The 18,364-nt window shown below is 41.2% G+C and overlaps 1 protein-coding gene across 9 annotated transcripts in view; it reads left to right on the top strand.

Annotated features, from left to right (window-relative positions):
• LOC106611581 (teneurin-3) overlaps positions 1–18,364 on the top strand; it is a 228,084-nt gene that overhangs the window by 172,502 nt on the left and 37,218 nt on the right. For 3 of the 9 annotated variants that reach the window (XM_014211945.2, XM_014211939.2, XM_045723875.1), the window contains 11 exons: positions 271–291; positions 628–651; positions 1,476–1,622; positions 1,827–2,046; positions 4,121–4,240; positions 5,595–5,856; positions 7,647–7,914; positions 8,473–8,616; positions 13,096–13,345; positions 16,900–16,920; positions 18,087–18,319. In XM_014211945.2, coding sequence (XP_014067420.2) covers positions 271–291; positions 628–651; positions 1,476–1,622; positions 1,827–2,046; positions 4,121–4,240; positions 5,595–5,856; positions 7,647–7,914; positions 8,473–8,616; positions 13,096–13,345; positions 16,900–16,920; positions 18,087–18,319 — 1,710 coding nt within the window. The remainder of the gene's footprint in view (positions 1–270; positions 292–627; positions 652–1,475; positions 1,623–1,826; positions 2,047–4,120; positions 4,241–5,594; positions 5,857–7,646; positions 7,915–8,472; positions 8,617–13,095; positions 13,346–16,899; positions 16,921–18,086; positions 18,320–18,364) is intronic. The other 6 variants (XM_014211947.2, XM_014211943.2, XM_014211941.2 and 3 more) reach the window with 5 other exon arrangements.

Raw genomic sequence — 18,364 nt, 5'->3', positions numbered from 1 at the left:
TTCATGTGGAGGGTTTAATACATGGATGTATGTTATGAATGAAAGCATGCCACTACTAGGATGGCAATGGAGCTTATCAGGCAAGTCTGAAAGTTTGCTCAACAGCACCTTAACACACAACTGTGAAACATTCATAGTTCAAACTAATTAGTAGTTTCCTTGTCATGCTATCTGTGCATGTTACCTCTGTAATAACACTTCTCTACTCCTCTTTTTACTTTTCTTTGTCTTTCGGTCTGCCCCTCCTCTCCTTTCCTCTTATCCGACAAGCTCTGGATTCAAGAGTATCAGGTAATGTACTTTACAGTCTTTCTCTCTCCTTTCTGTTTCGTATCAATACACAAAAAACATCAGACTGAAAATGTAACCCCCCCCTGTAAATGGCGTGAGCAGATAACTTTCCTTCCCTCAACAGTTTCAGAATCGCAATGTGTCAACCATGCTGTTTTTAAGTGTCACAAAGTATTGCATACCATGTTGTCAAGTGCATCTATTTTTCTGCCATCGGTTCAGCTCTTTATTTCTCCTTGTATGCTACACTCAGATAATGTTTGTCAGTCTAGATTTTCCTGCAAGACAGAAGTAATTTTCTTTTGCAAATGTTTCCCCTCTCTTCAATGGTAATAGGAGCAGTCAAGATAGGATATAAAGGTAATGGAATGACTACCCCAGAGAGTTGTCACCAACAATCACTCGCCTGCTCTCTGTTTTCTTCCCCAAGCACGACGTACACATGTCTTATGTCCCAGTCTATCACTGTTTCTATTGTGATCCCAGTTCCTTCATATGTCCGTCCTAACTAGTCAAACACTCTCGGTCCCCCTTTTCCTGTCTGAATCCTTGTGTGTGTCAGAAGAAGTACTAAGCAGATGTAGCCAGTCACTTACAGTTTGCTCTTTTCTATCTTCCACCATGTGAAAAAAGGAAAGCAATATCCTGGTATCAAGTAGAGATGTTGAGACTACATCAACACACCCTCTGCCTTTTGTCTCTACCTCTATCTATCCTTGTCTTTACTTTGATAGTACCTTCACATGGGTGTTGTGCTGGTTTTAGGCCAAGATACATGTGTTGTTTTTTGTGCTGATACTACAGATAGAATTAGAGGAATGTTGACTAATCAGCATATAATAAAAAGCAGAGCAAGGATATTTGCAGTAGTAACCACTATTATCCAACTGAGTGTTGACCTCCATGCATTCTTAATATCCAAAATTTGCCAAGACAATTTCCATTTCAAAGGTCCCTGAAATGGTATGGAACTCAGAGTAAAACCCATGTGAAATTACAGTATCTTTATATCCCACCACTAAGTCCTGTCAGAAATCTATGTACTGTCTGTCCACTTTATATTGTCGTTTTCATTTTGTCCCTGTTTTCCTGCCCCTGAATGACCAGGTGTTGTCTTCTCCTTTCAACCTGTCTCCCGCTCTCTGATTGGCTAGCTTGTGTGATTTACATGGTTGTTTTGGCAGATGGGTGCCCTGGGTTGTGCAACAGCAACGGGAGGTGCATTCTGGACCAAGCCGGGTGGCGCTGCATCTGCCAATCAGGATGGAGAGGGCTAGGATGTGATGTTGCCACGGAGACCTTCTGCTCAGATGGAAAGGACAACGAGAGGGGTAAGAACACCATCCATAATTCTTCACTCTTTGCCAATGATATGACTTTGTGTCCATATAGTGGACTGTTTGAACCAATTAGAGACACCATTCTGTTGAAAAAGTGTTTTATTTGATCAGTCTAGTTAACAGGGTTGATGTTCTGAAGGAGCACCGAGTTAGGGTATTGTCCCATGTCAACACTGTTGCATCTTGGTTTGACAGATGGACTGGTGGACTGCATGGACCCAGACTGCTGTTCTCAGAGCTCCTGCCAGGGCCAGCCCTACTGCCATGGATCCCCAGATCCCATAAGCATCGTGAGCCAAGGTCAAGGTTCATCCTCCACTCAGTCGGCCCCCAGGGGCTTTTACGAGCGCATCAGCTTCCTGGTTGGGCATGGCGGTAGTCACGTGATACCTGGGGACAACCCTTTCAACAGCAGGTGAGCTTCATCAAATCCTACTGTCCTGTGGGGCATCGAAATGATAGCCAACATTGGTTGTCAGTACTGTATCATTGAAATACACTGAGCTGATTGAATCGTTTTGTCCTGGAGTTGCCCCTGTAGGAATAACTGTGGCGTAGCTATCTTAGGGACCTTGACTTGATGAGTAAGGGGGGGGACATTTTTTATTGAGTTGCAGATTGAGCAACCTGATTTTATGTATCAAACCTTATGTGAAACCTTGTAATGGGAATAACAAAATGTCATAATTTGTCGACATAAAGGCTTAAGACTATCCCCAATGAATTAAGCACCGGGGCTCTGATATCAATTTGTGAGCAAGTTTCTCAGCAGACAAAAAAATGTTAGCATCGGGAACCTTAATGCACTTTCCCTGTCTGTTCTGAATCATAAGTAGAGTGGGACATTATTGGCAACTGCATGGTGGAATGCTTTGGCAATAATATTCCCTCTAACTCGCAGAATAGTTTGGGAGTAATCCTTATGTAAATAGCATGCTTTACCACAAATATAGAATGAGGCAATCCCCGAGCCGGGTCCCTTATAATCCGCCTCATCATTGTGTTCAGCTTACTGTTGATTCCAATGTTTGGCCGATGCATATTAGTTCACTCGCTGAAAATGTAACAATTTTTGCCCTTTATCTCCATTAAGAAGTTGGTTTTATAGTCGCAGACATTATGGCACTTGTCTTTAAGCACAGACATTCCACAAAGTTTGTCAAAATTAATTACATTTCTGAAGCTACAACAACTTCATTTGATAAATGTTTTTGTCAAAATTATGTGAATGGGATTCATGGTAAGCACATAAGCAATATCTGAACTTTATTTGACTGTGGCAAATATTTTGTTGGATTATCGTGGATTTTTTTATTTACAATGTTTTGTTTCAAAGTGAAGATTTCTGCTCTATCCCAACTAAATATGATACATAAAATGCAACTGAAAAAGTCCATTGAATGTGCCAGAGCATGATGGATACTACCCGTAGCATTGTTTGATTTGTCTAGGTGTGCTGTATCCAATGTCTGGCAGGGCAAGGGGGGAAATGTCTTATGAGGTCTTTCCATTGTCACCTAAAGCCATGGAAAACAAGAGGGCTAGCCAAGGAAAATAGAACAGTTTTCATTGTGTGATTGGATTCCATACCATTGCTCTAAAAACTATCCTCTCTCGTATGGCATAAAGACTAATACCTTACATTTGTTGTGTTGAGTCCCACAGCCATATTCGATGTCCCCTTAGAATTCTCCCACTGGGCTTTATATGATGTCCTGGAGAAAACCACTGCTAGACATTGACAGAGAGGGACTGTGTGAATTACATTACTAAACATTGCTTAGGTGATTTGACTTCATGTTTATTTAGGGGTTAGCTCTTGTAGGGTCAACCAGCCTGTAGAAGATTAATGACGAGGAGAGAATAGTGAACCTACAGAGCTCTTAAAGGTTCCTTATTCCTCTAGACTGCAAGTAAAAAATGAGGCATGTCGGAGTGAGGAAACAGATAGGAGAAAGCTGTTGATGATCCCTACCTCATATCCGTAGTGACCTGAAGATAAAGCCCGCAAACGAGACACGTCACGCATCGCGGCTCTGCCACCAATGTTGATGAAGAAACATCCCTACATCATCTTGCCACTTTCACACTGTTGCCCAATTTATCAAATGACCTTACAATTAGGAATGTAAGAATGCACCGCGCATCCAAGAAAGAGTTAAGTGGAAAATTTGATATGCAAATGGTCCCTCCCAATTCTTAAAAACTTGCACAGGTAAACTCCAAAAAGTAAGAGGCCTTCAATGGCTGCAAAGCCTATTTGGAATGAGTTATGGGCTGTTAAAAGGGGTAAAAAGAGAAGGCTGTTGCCAGGGCAAGCCATTTCATGAATAACAATCGCTGACGTGTGTATTTTTAACGGTCAGTAAATCAGACTGCCGGTACCCTTGCCGAGGGAGGACAGATGTTAACAGGGAGGACTGCTTGCTGACTCCGGCTGGCATTTTGTTTGTTTACTTAATCCTCTTTGTGTTTGTTCACCGGCAAAGCCTGGTGTCAATTATCCGGGGTCAGGTGCTGACGGGAGACGGGACGCCGCTGATCGGCGTCAACGTGTCCTTCCGGGACTACCCTGAGTATGGCTACACCGTGACACGCCAGGACGGGATGTAAGAGTGCCACACACATGAACACACACACACACACACATAAACATGCATGCACATGCACACACACGCACATTCATGCACACATATACATAACACACGTAATAAACACTGATTAGAAGACCACACACAATGTCTGTCCTCCGAACAAGGTTCAGCTAAGGTCTGACATGCTTAAAGTGCATCCCAGATCCACGATGTCCAAAGCAATTGAAAAAGAGCTATCAAATCAAAACAGCGAAGCATTGTGCCCCACAACAATATCTCATGCAAATATCACAGTGGTTGAGGCCATTTAGAACAAGACTGCTTAAAATGCATTGAATCAGCCAGGGCAGAATCAATCTGCCAGCATTTGTAGACTAACACAGGATTAGTGTCTGATCTTCTTGGGCTATTACCATGGAGTTGTGGTTCACTATCTCACTCTTAAGGAAACAACATCATACATACATTTCAGGGAAAACATTCAACTCCACCGGGAAGTTTATCATCCTACAATCTGTAGTCTTATTCAAATTGGCAACAAAATATGTGCATTATGTTTGTCTGGAATAAAAGGCTTAGAATATTTAGTAATATCTGGGACTGGTGTAGTCAATCTTATGGAGCAGGAACTGCAGAGGTAGGGGATTGGCGATAGCCGCCAAGGATAAGCTGATGTCTCCAGATATACCTCCCTGTAACCCCTCTGACACAGTGCATGATAAATGGCAGGGGATAATCACACTTGGTTAGCCAGCATATCCTCTCAGGGTGTTAAGAGAGCAGAAACAGCATCAAAGCTTGGCTGTGAGCTCCCCACTGCCCAAAGTGGATGGAGAGAGGGAGAGAAAATGGTGTGTGTGTGTGGGGGGGGGCTGTGTGTAGTGTCACCATGCCGATGCTTTACCCCTGGGTGGTGAACCTCGCTGAATATATATATAGAGCACCACTTCAAAGACTCCCCCCCTTCATTTCCAAACCAGTAAGTCTTCTCAGCGCTATGTGATACTAATTAAAACTGGTTCACCAGAGAAACTAAGCCAAGACTTCTCAACCAAATTCTCACTTTTTAAGTGTCTCAGTGCATCATGGCTGAATAAACAAAAGTAATAAAATAGATTCAGTGAATGATAATAATATGTGAGCTGCAAAGGAATAAGACAACTGATGAGAACAAGTTCTTTGTTTCTTTGAAAAAAATATAATCTGTTTTGTAGCCCGTCAAAGTTTGTGAATATATATTTGAGTTTTCACTGAATGCATTGTCTTCCGGAGAGAAGCAAATGTTATTTGGCCTTCAAGTAAGTCACACTGGGTAAATATATAAAGCTTTTTTTTTATCACTTCTCCACGTTTATGGCGACGTCTCCAGGTTTGACTTGTTGGCCAATGGTGGCGCCTCGCTGACCCTGAGTTTGAAGCGTGATCCTTTTCCCACACTGCACCGCACTGTTTGGTTGCCCTGGAAGGTGTTCCATGTGATGGACACGGTGATGATGACGAGGGAGAACAACAACATCCCCAGCTGTCACCTCATTGGCCTGCTCAGGCCCAGCCCCCTCATCCTGGCCTCCCCCCTGTCCACCTTCTACAGGAGTTCTCCCAAGGACAGCCCCATCATCCCTGAGACCCAGGTGAGATTAGCTCTGGTCTAAAACCTACTGCCAGGTGCCTATTTCCCACAGCATATGGCTGTCACTGCAGTGTGCAGTTGGGTGCATTAACCTCTATGGGCTAGGTGGGACGCTAGCATGCCACCCGTGGTGCACTCCATCAACAGCAGGTGCATTTCAAGAGCGGCAAATTTGAATCCAAATAAATGTCAAAATTCAAATTTTTCAAACATACAACTATTTTACACCCTTTGAAAGATAAACATCTCCTTAATCTAACCACGTTTTACGATTTCAAAAAGGTTTTACGGCGAAAGCATAAATTTAGAGTATGTTAGGACAGTACATTTACAAGAGTTGTGTGTAATGTTTTGTCAATTCAAAGACAGGGTCACCAAAACCATAAAACCAGCTAAAATGATGCACTAACCTTTTACAATCTCCATCAGATGACACTCCTAGGACATTATGTTAGACAATGCATGCATTTTTAGTTCTATCAAGTTCATATTTATATCCAAAAACAGCGTTTTACTATGGCATTGATGTTGAGGAAATCGTTTCCCTCCAATAACCGGCAGTCAAGTCAGCGTCACAAATTAAATAATTAAAATTAGAAAACATTGGTAAAATATTATATTGTCATTTAAAGAATTATAGATTTACATCTCTTGAACGCAATCAACTTGCCAGATTTAAAAATAACCTTACTGGGAAATCACACTTTGCAATAATCTGAGCACTGCGCCCAGAAAAATACGCGTTGCGATACAGACTAGCCGTCATGTTGGGGAGATCTAAAATCGAAAATACTATGTAAATAATCCATTACCTTTGATTCTCTTCATCAGATGTCACTTCCAGGTATCACAGGTCCATAACGAATGTAGTTTTGTTCAAAAAAGCTCATCATTTATGTCCAAAAATCTCCGTCTTGTTAGCACATGATCTAAGCCAGCCGGACTTCTCGTCATGAACGAGGGGAAAAAATATATTTACGTTCGTTCAAACATGTCAAACGTTGTATAGCATAAATCATTAGGGCCTTTTTAACCAGAACATGAATAATATTCAAGGTGGACGAATGCATACTCTTTTATAACGTATTGGAACGAGGGTACCCAACATGAACTCGCTCGCCAGGTGTCTAATGGGACATCATCGTTCCATGGCTCTTGTTCGGTCAGATCTCCCTCCAGAAGACTCAAAACACTTTGTAAAGGCTGGTGACATCTAGTGGAAGCAATAGGAAGTGCCAAAATATTCCTCAGCCCCTGTGTTTTTCAATGGGATAGGTTTAAAGGTAATACAACACATCAGGTATCCACTTCCTGTCAGAAAATGTCTCAGGGTTTTGCCTGCCAAATGAGTTCTGTTATACTCACAGACACCATTCAAACAGTTTTAGAAACTTTAGAGTGTTTTCTATCCATATATAATAAGTATATGCATATTCTAGTTACTGGGTAGGATTAGTAACCAGATTAAATCGGGTAAAATTTTTTTATCCAGACGTGCAAATGCTGCCCCCTAGCCCTAACAGGTTAAAAAGTTCCCCTGCACTGCAGCCAGGTTAAAAAAACACGCTGCAAAGTAAATTTAACTGCATTGTCAGTTTCCACAAATGTATTTAATTACATTGGTTATTGTTCGATGATTGCAAGCAAAGGTAAAGTTTGCATCACCCTGAGAAAGAGTTTATCACATTAACAGTGTACAATTGATGCAGCGCAGACATTTTTAAAGTAACTTTTTAACACACTCAACAATATGTTCAGTATCTTTTCATAAGATTCTGCTTCAAATCATAGGTCCTCCATGAGGAAGTGGCCATACCCGGAAGTGACCTCAATCTGGTTTACCTGAGCTCCCGCACATCCGGCTACAAGCCCATCCTCAAAGTCCTCATGACCCAAGAACGACTCCCGTTCGGACTAATGAAGGTCCATCTGATGGTTGCTGTCATGGGCAGATTGTTCCAGAAATCGTTACCTGCCTTTCCAGACCTCTCGTACACATTCGTCTGGGACAAGACAGACGCCTACAACCAGAAGGTCTACGGCTTGTCAGAGGCTGTAGGTGAGTTTCCGCCGACACTGAACCACAGCTGTCTGAAGATGTTATGTGAACATCATATGACAGTGTTGTCAGGTCCAAGTGTAATCTAGGAGGTTAAATCTTGGATGAACTCCTGGTATTGCTTTCCTTTGAACTTCCCAATTGTTTTGGCAGTCAGCATGTTTTGTATGGTTAGCAAAGTCTGCCGAGTTTCATGTGTAATTACTCACCAGTTGAACCACAGGAAAAAATATGTATTTTTAAGGTCATGCTTATTTTGATACATTTTTCCCTACCCAAACCTGAGTTATTCCAGGTTATATGGTAATTTGATATCCAGATGCACTCTGTTCAGTGAGCTAGCAATATCTCATACCTTATATGCTTGTAATGCAGCAGTGCCTATTGGAATACTCGTAAACACTCATCTGCGATTATACCTCCTACCTACTGAGAAAATTCTACAATCATGAAGAGATTTTACAAGTTTTCATGCTTATACGCTACACGCCTCATTACTTTTAAAGGCTCCTGGTAGATTTACAGACCTAATTTATTAGACACTGTTGTTGTTTCCAGTGTCTGTGGGATATGAGTATGAATCTTGCCTGGATGTGATCCTCTGGGAGAAGAGGACAGCCATTTTACAAGGTTATGAACTGGATGCCTCTAACATGGGGGGATGGATGTTGGACAAGCACCATATATTGGACATTCAAAATGGTAAGACTTCATTTTTTTTGTTACATGGATCAGTTATGTCTGTGTGTGCGGTTCTAGGATAGACGTGTTATGGACAGGTGAGCTCTACCCCGAAATGCAGCATTACATGCTCAGATCAAGATGAAATATGGTTCATCATCTCATTTACAGAGAATAGAGGAGAGATTTGACGGGTTGATCATTCATATTAATGATGGAATAAATCAGACACAATGCAGAGCTCCCATCCTACTCAGAGATTCCATCCTACTCAGCTATTTATGCAACAAGATGGCCTTTGCTGGCCAAGATGGGATACGTTTCTCATACAATTCTTTACCTTTATTATCCAAATATTCTTTTGAATGAGAATGCACTATGCCTCTCTCTTTCAGCCCTGGTTTGTGTGACAGTAAGCTCTCTCCAGCTCTCGATCTTTGTCACAGTTGTCTCAGGGAATTTGTGTCACCCTTTCATCTATTTGTGTCCCTCAACTCTATGTTTCTGAGCACAGTCTTTCACTACTGACTGTCCCTTTCATGGAGGAGGTTACAGCAATACTTGCTCATTGCCTTTTGACACTCGATCGAGCCCATAGTTTGTATACCACTTTCAGGTTCAATTGAAATTGTTGCTATGGCTATAACCAATGTTTACTCATGTTAGTAAAAGGTCTGTTTGATTGTCGCTTGTCATACCCAGTTATGCCATGGACCCATGCTAACCATGTATGCTAACCATCTACTCCATATACAAAACTGGGTTTCCTTATTCCTTATTTGTTACAATATGCTTCAGGAAAATGTTATTTAACTAGTGTGCAGAAGTCAATCTGCATCTTTTGTGTTTACCACACGATGCTATTTCTTCTATGTCTGTTCATTAAACATGGAAAATAGCTGGCATTTAGCTGAACCAAATCTGTCAAAAACATCTAGCACACAAAGTTTTGCAAAGAGCTTTGAAAAAGACCATTGAGATCTGTTCCAGCTTGACTGCTGCCAGAGCATTGTGTTTCATCCCACCTGTCTCAAGGTAAAGCTAGCTCGTCTCAAAGCCTTCACACAGCAGTGCCAGCGCACAGTAGTGGGGATCGCTGTCTCTAGATGCGAAGCTTCGTGATCAACAGATGTGTAGATGCTTGCTTTGCATCTTCGACATATGATATGCTAATACTTATCATTGATTGCATTAGATTGGGCATCAATGTGCATTTGAATTCATAAAAAAATGTGGTGAATTATGTTTATTAGGTATGAGGTTTCAGTAGAATTGTTTTGTAAGATTTGTGTAGTTTGATATTGATACATGAATGACTGAAGTGAAAGACACATGCAGACACAGATGGCAGTCTTATCTGTCTTTGCACCAACTATCAGGACTCCAAAGAGTTTTCACCATTTTCATTCTTTTTATTTATTTCTAAGCCCTTCGAATAGATTCTGAAATGTGCCTAAATCAGAAAAGGTTAAAAAAATATATATTTTTGAGAATGAAACTTTCCTCTTTTAACTTCTCCCTGCCTGTCAGCAGGTTAATCAATTTGCCAACAGCAGGGTATCTATCCTCCATTTCACAATCCCATTAGTTTCACCCACAGATAGTATGTGAAGTGTGTGAAATGATTAATGGTTCCTCAGTCAACAGACACTCAGATACCAGTGGCACAACCCTGTCTTCAAACTTTATCTTTCCCCTCGTTTGTTCCCCAAACACATGCCATGGCAGATAACCTTACAGGGGAAAGCTTATACCTATTGTGTATGCCCTTTACAACGTGTTGATATTTGAAGTGCTTGTCGGCCTTGGTTGTTGGCATGACATATTTCGGAGAGTCGTGGGCCACGTGTTAGTTTTCTAGTCTGCAGGATGAGGCCCTTAAGAAATTCAGTCCCGATACATAAATATCACAACTTTTATTCACAACTAGCTCGGTATTGATTCCTTAATGTTGTACATGTCATCTTCCTTGATAAAACATGCAAGTTGTGGTCCACTACAGTCACACAATTCTCTTCCCAGTGACTTTGTCTCCATTTTCCCTAGCCTTCCCTGTCCGAGGAGTCTGTGATGTATTTGAGTTTTCCTCTCATCCTCCGGTGAGGAATCTAACAGTCTCTCTCTCTTTCTCACTCTCTCTCTCTCTCTCTCTCTCCTCTCTCTCTCTCTCCTCTCTTCTCTGGGGCCTGTCTGACTAGATAAGGCCAAAAGCTGTTCTGTCTGTGCTGTAGCTATGCTCCCCCTGACCCCCCCTCCCTCCCTCCCTGCTGCAAAGTGGCTATATGCCTTCTGTTAAAACAAGGCTGTCTAGCCTTATAAACATGTTCAGATGTGCAGTGGCCTTAGCCTGGGTACAGCAACATATTGTAGTTTTGTCAGACAGACTCTGCCAGAGAGAGACTGTAGAGTTGGTTTGAGCGTTAATGTGTGTGTCAAAGAGAAGGTGTTGGAAATTGATGTGTGTATTTAATGCATGACATTAGACTTTGAAATGGCGTATGGGAAGACATTTCGTTATACAATAAACTGTGATTGAAATGTAAATGTAGGGGACTGGGGGAAGGTTGCCAAAATGAATCATCAATAATGGGATTTTTTTTAAAAGACCTGACCTAACTTTCTAATAAGGTGTAATGCGTTGAGCTTCTTATACTCAACTGTATATTGGGTATGTAAAAACTGTAATTCGATTGTTAATTAGGTTAAATTCAACATTGTGATAGAGTGAAGATAATGTTTGACATCTTGTGCTTGTTATTACAGAATGACTTGGTTATTGCTTTATAATAAGGCCATCAGGGATGCTTGCTGTCGAGTCAGCCCTCGTTCAGCCTGCGATCACTCACATAGCATGTCTCCGTAGCGAGCAGACAGATGGATTGAAGTGCAATTAAAGCTCCAAGGTTGTGCGTTTGATGGCGTCACGCACAAGCCGTCCCCTGGACCCATTCATCTTTGTTAGCCATGCATTTGTAATGCTCTCCGTTAGAATGAGATGGATCGGTGGGATTGTCCTGCCAGCGGTCTCCCCAGATCGTCTTCATTTGAGTTCCCCCTTAAATCAATTAATCAATGAAAGGAACTAATCAGAGAGGGACAAACGGCGGCGAGGCGACACTCGATTTCACATACATCGAGATGTGCAGTGACACATGCGGGGGTAATGTCGAGGAAACAGTGGGTGCTATACCAGGCGTTCAGCGCCACCATCAATCCAGTAATGAGGACAGAGGGAGTGTCGGAATTTAAACGTGTTGCTGGGGTGTGAATAATGAAGTGCTCCCAGCATGCAATTCACCCCTTTGATGTTTAAAAATGTTTTATAATTTTAAAGTCTACTCCACCAAATCCCTTCCCCCAATTTTTTTTTCATAAATAATATTTGCCCCTCGCTCAAATGTTTTAATGTTATGACTCACGGAATTTGGTCACTCCTCAGTTTAATTGATGTTTCGATACTTTTGAAAGGTACTGGTAACTGACTAAATAATGGAAACACTTGAGTAAATGAGGGATACACCGTATATTGAAAGCAGGTCCTTCCACACAGGTGTGGTTCCTGAGTTAATTGAGCAATTAATATCCCATCATGCCTAGTGTCATGTATTAAAATGTTGAGCACACCATTATTTTTGCCATCATTTTGGTTACCAATGCTGTGCCCCCATTGGATGACAATGCCCCCATCCACAGGGCATGAGTGGTCACTGAATGGTTTGATGAGCATGAAAACGATGTAAACCATATGCCATGGCCGTGTCAGTCCCCAGATCTCAACCCAATTGAACACTTATGGGAGATTCTGGAGAGGCTCCTAAGAGGGTTTTCCACCACCACAAAATAGTAAATGATGGAATTTCTCATGGAAGACTATCGGAGGGATGCAACACCAGAGTTCCAGACACTTGTAGAATCTATGCCAAGATGCATTGATGTGGTTCTGGCTCATGATGGCCGAATGCCCTATTAAGACACTTTATTTTGGTGTGTTGCCTTTATTTTGTCAGTTACCTGTACATTGTGTGCTGAGTTCATGATTCCTTCCTCACTGTGACTTACTGGGAGAAAAGGAAACAGGGTCTTGGCGAGATTGAAAGAACATGTTCTGTAAAGAGGTTACTATTAATTGATGAGTTTCAGAATCCCACTAAACAGGTTCCTCACAGAAATGTCAAGATTCATGAGACATTGAAATACAGTATGAACATAGGTAGGCATCCTGCAATGACTAACGAATGAGGTACTATGTACCAAGGCAATTCAGCGGGTTTGTTCACAATTCCTCAGGATTATTCAGCCATTTGGTTTACACTATTTATTATTTACCCAACTAATCAAATCTCAATTTAGAGGTGTTTCCCAGGGAAATGGTTGTTTTGAACAGCATTTAACAAATCTTAGAGAAAATGATTGATTTTAGCACAGTTCAAAGTCCTCATTCTCATCAATCATCGATTACATAGAAGCTCCTCTCAATATCTTTATCCTCTGTTTTCTCAGGTATCCTCTTCAAAGGCAGCGGTGAGAACCAGTTCATCTCGCTGCAGCCGCCCGTCATCTCTACAGTGATGGGGAACGGTCGGCGCCGTAGCATCTCGTGCCCCAGCTGCAACGGCCAGGCCCTGGGCAACAAGCTGTTGGCGCCCCTTGCCCTGGCGTGGGGCATCGATGGCAGCCTCTACGTGGGCGATTTCAACTACATCCGGCGCGTCTACCCGTCGGGCAACGTCACCAGCGTTATGGAGCTCAGGTCAGTTCAGGTTCTGCATGGAACTGTAATGGCGGTGCATGGTCGTTTGGTTCTGACCTTTTATCCCTTTAGCTCAATTGGCAGATATTGAGGCTTTGCATGGATCTGAAATGGAGGTGCATGACCTTTGGTTCAGACCTTTTGACCCTCAAATTAAAGTCTGGTTCTTTGGTGGGTGTTTAGGACAAAGTGGTTTGCATGGGTGTAAAATTCGCCCGTAGCCAAGTACTTAACCTCTATGGGCTAGGTGGGACGCTAGCGTGCCACCCGTGGTGCACTCCATCAACAGCAGGTGCATTTCAAGAGCGGCAAATTTGAATCCAAATAAATGTCAAAATTCAAATTTTTCAAAAATACAACTATTTTACACCATCTGAAAGATAAACATCTCCTTAATCTAACCACGTTTTACGATTTCAAAAAGGTTTTACGGCGAAAGCATAAATTTAGAGTATGTTAGGACAGTACATTTACAAGAGTTGTGTGTAATGTTTTGTCAAGTCAAAGACAGGGTCACCAAAACCATAAAACCAGCTAAAATGATGCACTAACCTTTTACAATCTCCATCAGATGACACTCCTAGGACATTATGTTAGACAATGCATGCATTTTTAGTTCTATCAAGTTCATATTTATATCCAAAAACAGCGTTTTACTATGGCATTGATGTTGAGGAAATCGTTTCCCTCCAATAACCGGCAGTCAAGTCAGCGTCACAAATTAAATAATTAAAATTAGAAAACATTGGTAAAATATTATATTGTCATTTAAAGAATTATAGATTTACATCTCTTGAACGCAATCAACTTGCCAGATTTAAAAATAACCTTACTGGGAAATCACACTTTGCAATAATCTGAGCACTGCGCCCAGAAAAATACACGTTGCGATACAGACTAGACGTCATGTTGGGGAGATCTAAAATCGAAAATACTATGTAAATAATCCATTACCTTTGATTCTCTTCATCAGATGTCACTTCCAGGTATCACAGGTCCATAACGAATGTAGTTTTGTTCAAAAAAGCTCATCATTTATGTCCAAAAATCTCCGTCTTGTTAGCACATGATCTAAGCCAGCCGGACTTCTCGTCATGAACGAGGGGAAAAAATATATTTCCGTTCGTTCAAACATGTCAAACGTTGTATAGCATAAATCATTAGGGCCTTTTTTAACCAGAACATGAATAATATTCAAGGTGGACGAATGCATACTCTTTTATAACGTATTGGAACGAGGGTACCCAACATGAACTCGCGCGCCAGGTGTCTAATGGGACATCATCGTTCCATGGCTCTTGTTCGGTCAGATCTCCCTCCAGAAGACTCAAAACACTTTGTAAAGGCTGGTGACATCTAGTGGAAGCAATAGGAAGTGCCAAAATATTCCTCAGCCCCTGTGTTTTTCAATGGGATAGGTTTAAAGTCAATACAACACATCAGGTATCCACTTCCTGTCAGAAAATGTCTCAGGGTTTTGCCTGCCAAATGAGTTCTGTTATACTCACAGACACCATTCAAACAGTTTTAGAACCTTTAGAGTGTTTTCTATCCATATATAATAAGTATATGCATATTCTAGTTACTGGGTAGGATTAGTAACCAGATTAAATCGGGTACATTTTTTTTATCCAGACGTGCAAATGCTGCCCCCTAGCCCTAACAGGTTAAGAGTTGTAAAGTACTTAAGTAAAATTACTTTAAAGTACTACTTAAGTCGTTTTTTGGGGGTATCTGTACTGCACTTTAAGAATATATTTTTGACAACTTTTACTTCACGACATTCCTAAATAATATAATGTACTTTTTAGTCCATACATTTTCCCTTACACCCAAAATTACTTGTTACATTTTGAATGCTCAGCAGGACAGGAAAATGGTCCAATTCACACACTTATCAAGAGAATATCCCTGGTCATCTTTACTGCCTCTGATTTGGCGGACTCACTAAAGACAAATGCTTTGTTTGTTACTGATGTCTGAATGTTGAAGTGTGCCCCTGGCTATCCCCCCCCCCCAAAATGTTTTTTTTTTTGTGCCGTCTGGTTTGCTTAATATAAGGAATTTGAAATGATTTATACTTTTGATGCTTAAGTGTATTTAAAACCTTAAACTTTTACTCAAGTAGTATTTTGCTGGGTGACTTTCACTTTTACTTTAGTCATTTTCTATTAAGGTATCTTTACTTTTACTCAAGTATGACATTTGGGTACTTTTTCCACCACTGCCCATAGCATGTTGGCTGGAGTACATACAAAGCAAACTGTTGCTTGCAGAGTGACTGACTAGTCTTTTGCTCTGTTGGCTAAGACGGTTGGCTTTGAGTGGTATGTGTTGTTGTGAGTTCACGCCCCACTGGTGGCAGAACAAAATGCATTCTGTTACATAAACTTGAAGGGGGTGGACGTCTGACGTGTAGTGGTCTTCTTTGAACTGTGAATCAGTGGTTATCCGAGACAGTCTTAACAATGCACAGGGTGGTCAGACAACTGTTGGCCTACGTGCACAGTATCCAATATGATTGAACGGAAGAACGGTGAGATTCACTATTTAATGTGGAATATTTTCTATATCCTTCATCACAATTAGAGAAAAACACCATATAATCGAGACAATTTAGGCCGTCTTGTCAAGTTGGTTTCACTCAATAAGCTTACTTCGGCCAATTGGCAGACTCAGAAACCACCATTTTACAGCCAGGGCTACTCAATACAAAACATATTAAATCTTTCAAATCAATTGCATGCCCCTGGCCCTCCCATTGCAAAAAACAGTGAAGTCTTCAGTTCAGAAGACATCCCCATAAATCACATACAACACCCACAACCACCTGTTTGTTATGTTTTGATACATTCTCTTATAGGTTGCATGGGGAAAGTTAAGCCCACATGCTTGGATTGCTCGTTATAATAAATGTATAATGCATATACACTACATCTGATTTCAACATCATGGGCATTAATATGGAGTTGGTTCCCCCTTTGCTGCTATAACAGCCTCCACTCTTCTGGGAAGGCTTTCCACTAGATGTTGGAACATTGCTGAAGGGACTTGCTTCCATTCAGCCACAAGAGCATTAGTGAAGTCAGTGAAGTAGCCAAATCCACTAATTTGAAAGGGTGTCCACATCCTTTTGTGTGGACATGAAGTGTATGTATATCCGTGAGAGTAAAAGCAAGTCCCAACCTGGCTTCTCAAGCTGGCATGTAATGGCTTGGGGTTTGGATATAAAGTCCTTATTTTGATATGGGGCTGTATAATGAGTGGTGGGATCAATATTCCGATACTCAGTGGTTAAATGGAGAACAAAGCAGTGGTGTAATGGCCCAATGGATTGCCTGGTGGGGGAGTTTTTATATTCTCCCCTCTGTTAGTTATGGGTGCAGGGTTTAACCAAGCCATAGTCACTCTTCTTCTTTTTCGCCTCCTTTCTGCTCAACAAATCTTCGTCTGCTTCTTTTTTATGGTGTTTTTCTTAGACTTTTAAGTCACACACTTTTACACTCTCTCTGCATCTTTCTCTTTCTGCTTCCTTCCTTTAATCCCACCCGAAGAAATAAAGATTTTAGACACAGGTAGGTGTGTTATGTTGCAGTTTCTCTCACTGTCTTGATGTATATTGTATATTTTTATTAACCTCTTTATGGCAAATTGATAAGCCTCTAAGGCATTATTTGATCATGTGGTTTGGCTCATAAAGGTGTCCGTTTTTAGAATCCCACTTTGTAATGTAACATTGACTTTTTTCACTGTTTATTGCATTCTCACATTTATTTTAAACACACATTATTCACATTCATAAGTGTCAAAGGCTTACATTATGGACTAATGTACCATTAAACATGAGAACACTCACTGGGCTATCTTTATTTCCAGACAGTAAAAAAGTGTTATTCACCAGCTTATATTTTGGTATATTATTGGCCTCCAAGCACACATGTTATCTCTTCTTTAGTTGGAAAGAGTTGGCAATTTAAATTCAGTGATATGTCTGTGTCATTTAGTCATGTAAGAGGATTAATGTTAACTAGCGTAGAAAAATGTGAATGTAATTGCCTTTGACAATTTTTTTTAAATTCAAAGTCAATACTACTATACTTGCTGTATATTGCTGATATCCAGCACCCTACATAGAAGATTATTAATTTTGTCTTTGCCTCAGATGATTTTTTTCATAATGGAAGCCAGCCTTGAAGATGTCTCTGCTAACTCCTGAAGGAGCCCGCCACATTTTGAGGCATTTTAAAAATGAATGTCAATAAGCACAACCCAATGAAATGCCATCAGTTGATGACTGTCATTAACATAAGCACATCATTCCATTATTTCCATTGGCTTCCCCTCACAGGGTAGTGATAACGATTGAAATGATCTGGCACCCTTCAAATTGTCATACACAAATCTGCTCCAGTCGTTTCCGGTTAAATTCTGTTATATTCACTTGGACTCCTGGTCTCGGGCTATTCCCCACCCGTCTGTTATGCAAAAAGCCTTACACAACACAAGCCTCAACGGGCATTCACAAAAACCAGAACTACATACACATACAGTCTTTTCTGTGGTCATTATCATTCTGAATGTCACATTTATTTTCTTACTATGTTATTATGGAAAAATACCTTCAAACTAGGTTCTCTTGGGATTGTTCAAATTTGTAAAAAAAAAAAAAAAAGGAAAACTAGATTATTTTCTGATTGTTCATTGCGGCAGTCGCAGTAACCACATTTTCCCTCGATCATAGTAACAACCCTGCTCACCGCTATTACCTGGCCACTGACCCGGTGACTGGGCAGCTTTATGTGTCAGACACCTACTCACGGAGGATCTACCGGCCCAAGGTCCTGACGGGGATCAAGGAACTGCAGAGTAACGCAGAGGTGGTGGCAGGGACCGGGGAGCACTGTCTGCCATTTGACGAGACCCACTGTGGGGATGGGGCCAAGGCCACGGAGGCCCTGCTCACTGGGCCAAAAGGTAGGTGCCAAGCCAACATACTGGAGCACTATTGGGTGTGCAGGG

Source organism: Salmo salar, chromosome ssa09, assembly GCF_905237065.1.
Source record: "Salmo salar chromosome ssa09, Ssal_v3.1, whole genome shotgun sequence".
Taxonomy (NCBI): domain Eukaryota; kingdom Metazoa; phylum Chordata; class Actinopteri; order Salmoniformes; family Salmonidae; genus Salmo; species Salmo salar.
Note: the sequence above shows the minus strand (reverse complement) of the source record. Positions and strands in the feature narration are given on the sequence as shown.